The sequence below is a fragment of the Otolemur garnettii genome, unplaced genomic scaffold, assembly GCF_000181295.1.
Source record: "Otolemur garnettii isolate 467f Iridium unplaced genomic scaffold, OtoGar3 scaffold00212, whole genome shotgun sequence".
Taxonomy (NCBI): Eukaryota; Metazoa; Chordata; class Mammalia; order Primates; family Galagidae; genus Otolemur; species Otolemur garnettii.
In genome coordinates this window covers 1,641,049-1,653,212 of record NW_003852607.1, presented here as the reverse complement: position 1 = coordinate 1,653,212, position 12,164 = coordinate 1,641,049, and the positions used below count along the sequence as shown (strand labels likewise).

At 41.0% G+C, this 12,164-nt stretch overlaps 1 protein-coding gene across 1 annotated transcript in view; it reads right to left on the bottom strand.

Annotated features, from left to right (window-relative positions):
• Positions 1-3,571: 3,571 nt before the first annotated feature.
• The window catches only part of LOC105886336 (zinc finger protein 160-like), a 10,816-nt gene continuing 2,223 nt past the window's right edge, over positions 3,572-12,164 (bottom strand). The window contains exons 2-4 of the mRNA XM_012812639.2: positions 10,422-10,548; positions 7,527-7,655; positions 3,572-6,231 (exon numbers count right to left, since the gene is read on the bottom strand). Coding sequence (XP_012668093.1) covers positions 4,034-6,231; positions 7,527-7,655; positions 10,422-10,548 — 2,454 coding nt within the window. The 3' untranslated portion in view covers positions 3,572-4,033. The remainder of the gene's footprint in view (positions 6,232-7,526; positions 7,656-10,421; positions 10,549-12,164) is intronic.

Here is a 12,164-nt window from a genome sequence, read left to right as displayed (position 1 = left end):
GTCTCAAAAAAAAAAAAAAATAAAAATAAAAAAATAAAAACAATTGCTCTTATGGAGACAAAGAGTAGAATGATGGTTACCAGAATCTGGACAGGGTTGGGTGGAGAGTGAATAAAGTGAGGATGGATAATGGGTGGTTGATTGATGCCTGTAATCCTAACACTCTGGGAGGCTAAGGTCGGAGGATCACTTAAGCTCAAGAGTTTGAAATCAACCTGAGCAAGAATGAGACCCTATCTCTACTAAAACTAGAAAAACTAGTTGTGCATCATGGTGGGCACTGTAGGAAGCTGAGGCAAGAGGATCTCTGAGCCTAGGAGTTTGAGATTGCTGTGAGCTATGATGACACCACAGCATTCTACTTGGGGTTACAGAGTTAGGCTGTGTCTCCAACATAAAATCAAATTAAAATAAAATAGTAAAAGAAAATAAAAAAATAACTGCAAAAATATAACTGGGTTGTTCCTAACACAAAGGAATGTTAAATGCCCAAGGAGATGGACATACCAATTATCCTAATTTGATTAACTCACTTGTATCAAAACATCACATGTACCCTAAAAGATATTCTACTATTATGTACCCATAGCAATTAAAAATAAAAAATATTTAAATTGAGGTCTTCACTAACAGAGAATTCAGGAGTTTCAAGAGCAAACATTCAGTGTTATACTAGTTTCCATTTTGTGATGCTGGACTATTAACAAGTTTTTACTCCTCTGCACTCCCTCTTCCTCTCTGCCTGTCTTGTCAGGCTAGTAATGCCTGAGTCTCCCTCTCTTGGAGTGAAGTTCAAACGGTGTGGGTGTGGGTAGTGCCATCCAATCCCACCTTTTAACATCCAGAATACCCCAAGTGAGTTCCTTATCTCTGCTCTCTCAAGCTATTTTTGGACCAGCTTTGGAAGTCTGCCAGCTTCTGAGAAAGCCACATTATGTAATAGCCTCACACCACTTTAGTTTATGAGCATCATTCTCAAAATCTATTTTTTGTTTGAGACAGTCTTGCTATGTTGCCCTCGGTTGAGTGCTGTGGTGTCACAGCTCACAGTAACCTCAAACTCTTGGGCTTAAGCAACTCTCTTGCCTCAGCCTCCCAGTAGCTGGGACTACAGGTGCCCACCACAAGGCCTGGCTTTTTTTTTTTGGTTGTAGTTGGCATTGTTGTTTAGCTGGCCTGGGCTGGGTTCAAACCTGCCAGCCTTGGGATATGTGGCCTGTGCCATAACCACTGTGCTATGGGAGCCGAGCCCTCAATATCTACTTTTTTTTTTTTTTTGAGACAGAGTCTTGTTTTATTGCTCTGAGTTGAGTACTGTAGCGTCATAGCTCACAGCAACCTCTAACTCCTCAGCTCAAGCTATTCTCTTGCCTCAGTCTCCTGAGTAGCTGGAGGTACAGGCACTTGGCACAATGCCTATTTTTTAGAGATGGGGTCTCACTCTGGCTCATACTCCTGAGCTCAGGTGATTCATCTGCCTTGGCCTCCCAGAGTGCTAGGATTACAAGCCTGAGCCACTGTGCCTGGTATCATTCTCAATATCTAAACCAAGATTTAGGTGTTCAATCCAGTTCCAGCGGAGTGGTCCCAAGGCTCAATTACTAAAAACCATATGGCAGTGAATATATTAAGTTTGTAGTTCATCTGCCAGGACAAAAGAAAATTCATGTTGTGTACATTCATTCTGAAGGGGAAATTCATGAACATTAATCTTTTTCAGTTATGTCAGTGAATATGTCAAAAACAAAATGAAGGTGGTGTTATTTTCATCTTTATTCCTCAAATGTTTCATGTCGTATTTTTTATATTTTTCCATAATTTGCATTTTCATTGCATGTAAGTCAAGACTATGGGCCTTATTATACACACAGGAATTGGTAATGTGGAAATACAACCACGTGATACATATATATCAATAGCAATACAGATTTTAAGGTGTTAAGAATGTAAGATGTATGGCTCAGTGCCTGTAGCTCAGTGGCTAGGCGCCAGCCATATACACCAGAGCTGGCAGGTTTGAACCCAGCCAGGTCTGCCAGACAACAATGACAACTACAACAAAAAAATAGCTGGGCATTGTGGTGGGTACCTGTGGTCCTGGCTACTTGGGAAACTGGAGGGAGGAGAATCACTCGAACCCAAGAATTTGAGGTTGCTATGAGCTGTGATGCCAGAGGGCGACATAGTGAGACTCTTGTCTCAAAAAAAAAAAAAAAAAAAAAGAATGGGAAATGCACTTTCTATGGCATTTTCATTATACTCAAATAAGTACCCTATGCCAGAGTGTGGAAAGCATAACTTATCTGCAAAATATGTTTCCCCAAATTGTATGTTATTTGAGTCCACCACAGAAAAAATTGTTTCTTTTCTTTTTTTTTTTGAGACAGAGTCTCATTTTGTCACCCTCGGTAGAGTGCCGTGGCATCACAGCTCAGAGCAATCTCAAACTTTTGGGCTTAAGCGATTGGTTCTCTTGCCTCAGCCTCCCAAGTAGCCAGGACTACAGGCACCTGCCACAACACCCAGCTAGAAAAAACTGTTTCTGATGCTTCAAGAGCCTAATAGTGCATCATTGTTGTTGACTATCATAAAGCATCCTACTGAGATAGAATAAAATGTTGGCAAAAGAATGGGATGCATTGAGTGATTTTAAAAGATTAAATTGTATTAGTTAAAACATCACATCTATGGTACAGTCTTCTTTTTTACTCTATGATACAGTCCGAATAAAACGGAAACAAAATGTGATTCCAGCAGTTAATGAGTCCTACTCAAGAACATGTTATTCTGGTTCTCTTTGAATAAACTTTCCCTCTGGTTAACTGTTTAATCTCAACTGCAAAAGCAAGACTAATTTTAAATCAGTCTTTGTTATAAAACAGCTATTGCTATTCAGTGGAGAAGGAAGGTGGTCACCATGTCCTCTGCATTGTTTCTACCACACAACCAGTCCCCAATTATCTACTGCTCTCCTCACATAAAAATGCTAGTGTCCCATGGTTTTGGCCTGCTCATGTGATGGTCAGTTGGCACAGCATCTCTCTCTGAACTAAGAGTGTCCTCCTGTCAGGAAAAAGGCACCCTGAACACAATAACCATGATGACTAATATCATGGCTTTATATTATTCTCAGCCCCTTATAGACACTAATTCAGACAATATTACATTTTCAAAGGTAGTGTCATCCTTCACAAATTGGATAGAAATAATCCTCACCAAATGACGTGAGCCCTTACATCCTACTGATCCTTTCCCAGAAACCACCATCAAAGGTGAGTAAGGACGCATAATATCAACAGATTTCAAAGTTCAGATTGAAAATCACAATCAATCTTTTCTTTTGTTTTTTGAGACAGAGTCTCAAGCTGTCACCCTAGGTAGAGTGCCGTGGCTTCACAGCTCACAGCAACCTCAAACTCTTGGGCTTAAGCGATCCTCTTGTCTCAGGTTTTCTATTTTTAGTAGCTACGGGGTCTCCCTTTTGCTCAGGCTGATTTCAAACTTGTGAGTTCAAGCAATCCACCCACCTCAGCCTCTCAGAGTGCTAGGATTACAGGCCTGAGCCACCACGCCCTGCCTATAATCTTTCCAAGAAGCCCTAAATAATTCAATAAAACATTTTACTACCTGAAGGTAACTGGCCATGTACAAACATCCTGTGATCTTTAATAATATATGAAAAGTTTTAAATATTTGGACTTGTATATTTCTGCAGTATAAAATATCAAAGTTTAATTGGGAAACTAGAGACAGTTGTTCTTCATAGGAATCTTCACCTACAGTTGCAGTTACTGGGCAATGACATCACCATACACATGACATTTGTGTAGTTTCATCGAATATGTGTATTTTGACGCCCAGTGAGCTCTGAGGCTTAGACAAAGCCTCTGCCATGTACATTTACATGATGTCCCTCATCATCAACTGCCTTGCTATTGACTTATGAAGGACTGGCCATAGTCATTCTCTCAAGAATGAGTTCTCTAATATTCTGAAAGGAGTGACCTATGTATGACTGATGATAATGCCGCACTCATTTGTAAGGTTTCTCTCCACTATGAAGTCTGCAATGACTTGCAAGGTTTGAACTTTGCCTGAAAACCTTGCCACATTCATTACATTTATAAGGTTTTTCTCCGGTGTGGATTGCCTGGTGGGTAGTGAGGCTTGAACGTACACGAAAAGCTTTCCCACACACTACACACCTGTAAGGTTTCTCTCCAGTATGAATTCTTCGGTGATTTGCCAGGTGTGAATTTTGAGTGAAGACCTTACCACATTCAGTACATTTGTAAGGTTTTTTCCCAGTATGGATCGCCTGATGGGTAGTTAGTGTTGAGCGAACACTAAAGGCTTTCCCACACTCATTGCATCTGTAAGGTTTCTCTCCAGTATGAATTCTTCGGTGATTTGCAAGGTGTGAATTTTGAGTGAAGACCTTGCCACATTCACTGCACTTGTAAGGTTTTTCTCCAGTATGGATGACCTGATGGGTAGTTAGGTTCGAATGCATACTAAAGGCTTTGCCACACTGATTACACTTGTAAGGTTTCTCTCCAGTATGAATTCTTCGATGAGTTGCAAGATATGAATTGTGCCTAAAGACCTTGCCACATTCATGACATTTGTAAGGTTTTTGTCCAGTGTGTATAGCTTGGTGAAGAGTTAGGCTTGACCGAACACTGAAAGCTCTTCCACACTCATTACATGTGTAAGGTTTCTCTCCAGTATGAATTCTCCAATGCCTTGCAAGCTGTGAAGTTTGACTGAAGACTTTGCCACATTCATTACACTTGTAAGGTTTCTCTCCAGAATGAATTCCCTGATGACTTGTAAGGTGTGACTTTTGAGTGAAGCCCTTGCCACACTCGATACATTTGTAAGGTTTCTCTCCAGTATGAATCGCCTGATGGGTAGTTAAGCTTGAACGCACACTAAAAGCTTTCCCACACTCATCACACTTATAAGGTTTCTCTCCAGTATGAATTCTTCGATGATTTGCAAGTTGTGAATTTTGAGTGAAAACCTTGCCACATTCATTACACTTGAAAGGTTTTTTCCCAGAATGGATGACCTGGTGGGTAGTTAGGTTTGAATGCATACTAAAGGCTTTGCCACAATCATTGCACTTGTAAGGTTTCTCTCCAGTATGAATTCTACGATGCCTTCCAAGATAGGAGTTGTACCTAAATACCTTTCCGCATTCATTACATTTGTAAGGTTTTTCTCCGGTATGAATTGTCTGATGAATAGCAAGGCTTGAACGAACACTAAAGGCTTTGCCACAGTCACTGCACTTGTAAGGTTTCTCTCCAGTGTGAATCCTCCAGTGGCTTGCAAGGTGTGAATTTTGAGTGAAGAGCTTGCCACATTCATTACATTTGAAAGGCTTTTCCCCAGTATGGATTAATTGATGGGTAGTTAGATTTGAATGTCCTCTAAAGGTTTTCCCACACTCATTACACTTGTAAGGTCTCTCTCCAGTATGAATTCTCCTATGACCCGTAAGGTTTGAAGGCTGACTGAAGACCTTGCCACATTCATTACATTTGTAAGGTTTTTCTCCAGTGTGGATTACCTGATGGATAGTTAGGTTTGAACGAACACTGAAGGTTTTCCCACATTCAGTACATTTGTAGGGTTTTTCTCCACTGTGAATTCTTTTATGACTTGTAAGGTGTGAATTTTGAGTGAACACCTTGCCACATTCATTACATTTGTAAGGTTTTCCCCAATTGTTCGCTTTTTGTCCTTGCGTGAATAATGCAAGATAGCTAAATTCATTTGTATATTTTTTAGAATTGTGAGTTCTGACAGGAGAAGGAATTGGTTGATGTGAGGACACTGAAGAACCACAGCTGGCAGACTTCTCAACTTGATGACTTTCATACCCTGTCCTTTCACCTTGAAACAGCTGCAGTTCAGATAGTTGTGAATGTAAGTTTAACCCAAGCTGGTCACTAATACCCTTGTTTCCTGCATCTCTTCTATCCTGTTGGCCTCTGCTACCAGTGAGATTTTTGTTCTGGGTCATGAGCACTCCTTTATAATTTCCTTCTTCATCTCTCCACTGACACTCAAAGTCAAATATATTTTTCTGGATTTCTCTGAAGGAAACATCTTCAATGTCATGGTTTTCATGTCTTTCTAACATCACTGTTTGGAATATTTCTCCTGCAACACTTTTCCCTTTTGGTAGTAAATCTTTGACAACAAATTCAGGAGAAAGATCTATAAATATAAAGAACCATTGGCTTCCAATTAATAACAGTATGTGAACAAATATTTCATACTAAAAAGTATATTATTTAAAATGAATACTCATATTAAAGTTATGAACCTTTGAAACCATGAATTTCAATATTAAGAAACAAAATAATAGTATTCTTTAACAATGTGGCTACATGCAATTCACATAGTAGGGAAGCCTAGATTTAGGCAACCTATAACCCAGCATTCATATAGTGCAAGCCTATGTGTTAGCCTTCAAAGTGTATTTTTTCACCATGATCTCGAACCAGTTGGTTGTCTCATAATTGAAGATAAATTTTATATTGTATGTATTTAAAGCATATTTATTATGTATAAATAAATTCTGCATAAAGCACAATATCATATACTATTATATAATGATAAATAACCTATGTAGTCAATAATTAAGAAGTGGCAATTTGGGGCGATGCCCAAAGCTCAGTGGGTAGGGCGCCGGCCACATACACTGTAGCTGGCAGGTTTGAACCTGGCCTGGGTCAGCTAAAAACAACAACTGCAATGACAACAAAAAGTAGTGAAGCATTGTGGTGGGTGCCTGTACTCCCAGCTACTTTGGAAGCTGAGGCAAGAGAATCACTGAAGAGCAAGAGTTGGAGGGTGCTGTGAGCTGTGATGCTACAGCACTCTACCTAGGGCAACAGCTTGAGACTCTGTCTCAAAAAAAAAAAAAAGGCAATTTTTAACTGTGAAATAATCACAGCACTGGGAAAATGAGGAAGAATTCAATAAAACAATGTCAGAAAAAAACAGTATTTTTGCTAAATTTCTGTTAGAAAACTGTATCTATACTACACAGAATAGACATTTTGTAACACTAACAAGTGGTGCATGATAGTTATATTTCATAATGCATGCTGAAAACCATCATGTATACATCATATAGAAACTAATGATTTTTTAGAAACCATGATAAAATGAGTTTGGAAGAATCAGTAATCACATTTATAAAAAGTTAAAGCTTGTGGAATTATAAATGGGTTTCTCCTAAGAGAAATGAAGAAGTACAGACTACAAGAACTGTAATATGATTTTTAAAAATTTTATTGTATAATGACAAATTATAATTGTAACTGTAGACCTTACCACATTCATTGAGTCTGTAAGGTTTCTCTGCATTATGAATTCTCCATTGATTTTATGGCCTTCCAGAGCGCACAGAACAGAAATTGTATTTGCCCAAAGACCTCCTCCATTTGCAGTTTCCCACACTCTATTTAAGGAGTGGCTTTCTCTCTCACCATCAGAGCTCTTACCTGTGATTGTACCTTTGCTATATTTCCATCTATTGGGTTTTCTTGCAGTTTTCATTTGGCTCTCCACAGTCCAGGGCTCTTTCCCTTCCTCTAACATGTAGATAATATTCATGTCAAAACTAGAGATTCCTGTTTATGAGAAGAAAGAAATAATGTGCTGTGGCTTTTCTAGAATCCCATCCCTACATTTACATGAGAGGACATCACAGATGGATCTTGCAAACATTTTAAATACTTATCCTGACTGATTAGGAAACACTATAATATACAGACATCTAACTCTACCCCATGAACCACTAAAGTAAACGCAGAGAGGGAGAAGACAGGAAATTGGAGATTTTAAAATTTCAACACTTGGCTAGGCACAGTGGCTCACGCCTGTAATCCTAGCATTCTGGGAGGCTGAGGAAGAAGGATCATTTGAAGCCAGGATTTCAAGAGAAGCTTAAACATCACACCAATACCCAATTTCTACCAAAAAAAAAAAAAAACCTTATCCAGGCATGGTGGTGCACGTCTGTAGTTCCAGCTACTTGGGAGGCTTAGGCAGGAGGATCGCTTGTGCCCAGGAGTTTGAGGCTACAGTGAACTATGATACAGCCTCTGCATTGTAGACCAGGCAAGGAAGCAAAACCTGTCTCAAAAAATAAATTCTGACACAGGTAATATGATGCATACAAAAGCTCTGAAATGATCCAATGATGCATCATTAAGGCAGCAGAAGAGCTGAAGATAGGGGATAATTAACATCCAGATTGTTGATTTTTAAGCTTTTCATTTTTGAGTTAATAAGGCTTCAATCTTAATTAGGCAATGCAGAAGGTCCTAAGAGATTCACAAGGGAAAATGTGAAGAAACACAAGAATATATCCTAACTTCCAAACCCACAGGGCCAGGCAGTGGGAATGGGAAAGTTTTTCCCAAAGAAAAATTAGACTTGGGTAACTGAAGGAATGGGAATTTATGCTGAGAAGGCAAAATTACCAGATGGCATATTTGGTTAGAGTGGATCAGTTGTGTCCAGACTGGATGGAGGGTAAGACTTATACGGAATCCCCAAACATTCAAAACATTTTGCCTATGGCTCAAGCGGCTAAGGCGCCAGCCACATACACCTAAGGTGGCAGGTTCAAATCCAGCCTGGGCCCGCCAAACAACAATGATGGCTGAAACCAAAAAATAGCCGGGTGTTGTGGCAGGTGCCTGTGGTCCCAGCTACTTAGGAGGCTGAAGCAGTAGACTCGCTTAAGCCCAGGCGTTGGAGGTTGCTGTGAGCTGCGATGCCACAGTACTCTTACCAGGGGGATAGCTTGAGGCTCTGTCTCAAAAAAATAAAAAAATAATACTTTCACGTGTGCTCTTATTACTCTTATCCCACTCTGTCTCTGGACTATTTTCCTCCCTAGAGAAAACAGTGTAACCAGTTTCTTGATTTGTGCTAGTTTCCTGTTGCTGTTGTAACCAATTGCTACAAATTTAGTAGTTTAAAACACCATAAATTGATTTTTTTTTTTAAATTTTGTAGGTTAGAAGTCTGATAAGAGGTCTCTAACTAAAATCAAAGAGCCACCAGAGCTGTAGTCCTTTGTGGAGGCTCTAGAGGAGAAAATCTGGTTCCTTTTCTTTTCTGGTTTCTTCCTCTTCTCTTCCTCCTCCTTCTCCCCTTCCCTTCCCTCCCCTTCTCTCTTCTCTTTTCTGTTCTTTTTTTAGACAGAATCTCACTCTGTTGCCCTAGATAGAGTGTTCTAGCATCATTGTAGCTCAAAGCAACCTCAAACTCCTGGACTAAAGTGATTCTCCTACATGACCCTCCCCAGTAGCTAGGACTACAGGCACCCGCCATGATGCCCAGCTAGTTTTCTTTCTTCCTTTTTTTTGAGACAGAATTTCACTTTGTTACCCTTGGTAGAGTGCCATGGCATCATATCTCACAGCAACCTCAAACTCTTGGGCTCAAGAGATCCTCTTGCCTCAGTCTCCCGAGGAGCTGGGACTACAGGCCTCCTGAACCATGCCTGGCTAGTTTTTCCTGTTTTTAGTAGAGATGGGGTTCCACTCTTGCTCAGGCTGGTCATGAATTCTGAACTCAAGCAATCCACCCGCCTTGGCCTCCCAGAGTGCTAGGATTACAGGAATGAGGCACCATGCCTGGCCTCCCTTTTTCAGTTTCTAGAGGCCACCTGCATTCCTGAAGGCCTGCTTCCATTTTCAAAGCCAGCAACAGCGAGTGGAATCTTTCTCATGCTGCATCCTTCTGACACTCTTCTACAATCTTCTTCCATACATGGATCCCTGGGTTACACTGAACCTACCTAGATAATCCAGGATAATCTGCTCATCTCCACGTCAGCTGATCACCAACCTTAATTGCATCTGTAACCTTATTTCCCCCTTGCCATGTAACCTAACATTCTCAGATTCTGGAGATTAAGACATGGACATCTTTGGGGGGGGGGGCATCATTCTGTATCCTTTAAGAGTTAATCTATACATACATAAGCAAATACATTTTTTTTTTTTTTTTTTTGTAGAGACAGAGTCTCACTCTATCGCCCTCAGTAGAGTGCCGTGGCGTCACATAGCTCACAGCAACCTCCAGCTTCTGGGCTTAGGCGATTCTCTTGCCTCAGCCTCCTGAGTAGCTGGGACTATAGGTGCCTGCCACAACGCCCTGCTATTTTGTTGTTGATGTTGTTGCAGTTTGGCTGAGGCTGGGTTTGAGCCCACCACCCTCAGTATATGGGACCAGCACCTACCCACTGAGCCACAGGTGCCACCCAGCAAATACATATCGTAATTTGAAACTTAGTAAAAAGCACCACTGCTCACTCAAAAAAAAAAAGAGAGAGAGAGAGAGAGAGAATATATCCTAACTTCCGAAAAAGTTATCCTTACCCAGGGAGACCAGATTCCAGTAGTTCTCCAACATCACGGTTTTGTATAAAGCCCTCTGAGCAGGGTCCAGGCACTTCCACTCCTCCTGAGAGAATTCTATGGCCACATCCCTGAATGTCAACTGTCCCTAAAACAGAAAACACATTTCACCATGTAACCATGGGGAGACTTCTAATCTTCACATAAAATGAGAAGAACTGTTAGAATAACTTAAACTGAGGTAAGCAGGATGGCAGACACACACATTTAGTCTTTGGCACCCTTTCCTGACATAGAGCTCACCAGAAACCTGTGAAGCACTAAGGACCTTTCTGTGTGCTAATGAAACAGGGGTGGCTGGAAGACCTGAGGTGGCTTCAGGATGGGGTCTGATCACTGGAAAGACCAAGGCTGGATTAGACATTTGAGAATTTAGCCCCAGGAAGCAACTTCTCCTGAGGGGAGTGACAGGTAGAGAAAATTGATCACCAGTAAGGAATGATGGGAACAATCATGGCTTTGTAATGAAACTTCCATGCAACAACCCCAAAACAGAGGAATAGGAGAATACGGGCGGGAGGCTTTGGAAGGGTGACACGATCAAAGAGGGTACCGAGACCCCTGGACACCTCTCTCCTAACTCACCCAACAGACTGCTCCCATATGGCTCTTCATTAGTGTGAGTTGTGGTATCTTAGATACACATAAGTAAAGTGACCTCCCGAGTTCTGTGAGCCCCTCCAGCAAGCTAACCAAATCTGAGGAGGGGGGAGTTCATGAATTAGAGCCAGTCAGTCAGAAACAGGCCATTACCTCTGCTTGTGATGGACACTGCTTTAAGTGAGCACACTGTTGTGAAATTGAGCCCTCAACCTGTGGGATGTGACCCTACATCCAGGCAGTGTGTCCTAATAGAATTATGTAAAAGGATATCCACTTTTGTCCACTGCAGAACTGCTTGTTTCGTATGTGGAGGAAAACCCAATAAACCTGCAATTGCAGAGCGAGCCGTGTGATGAGAGTACAGTGGACAAAACTCAGTCTGTTTTTCCCATCTTCTTACATAAGTTGAAAGTACCTTTGAGCAAGTTATAGCTCCCTAATTTTGTTTTGTTATACTTTTCCATAATATCATATACTATGACATTCTCTGAAACAGTGTGGATTTCTTGGTTTTGTGAATACAAAAGATAAACAAATTAAACCAACTCAAGGTTATCTCCGTAGAAGAGTCAGATGTTATATTTGACACACTAAGTGATATCAGTATCTAGATGAGCTGGAGCATAAGTGACGTCTTTTTATTTATTTATTTATTTTTTTTTTGGAGACAGAGTTCCACTGTCACCCTGGGTACAGTGCTGTGGCATCACAGCTCACAGCAACCTCAAACTCCCAGGCTTAAGCAATTCTCTTGCCTCAGCCTCCCAAATAGCTGGGACTACAGGAGCCCATCACAATGCCCGGCTATTTTTTGTTGCAGCTGTCGTTGTTTAGCTGGCCCAGACTGGATTCGAACCTGCCAGCCTTGGTGTATGTGGCTGATGCCATAACCACTATGCTACAGGTGCTGAACTCATAAGTGATGTCTTAAGAGATGAAAATATCCATGGCTTGGTGCCTAGAACATAGTGGTTACAGTGCCAGCACATACAACAAGGGTGGCAGGTTCGAGCCCAGGCTGGGCCAGCTAACCAACAATGACAACTATAACAAAAAAATAGCAGAGGACTGTGGCAGGTGCCTGTAGTCCCAGCTACTTGG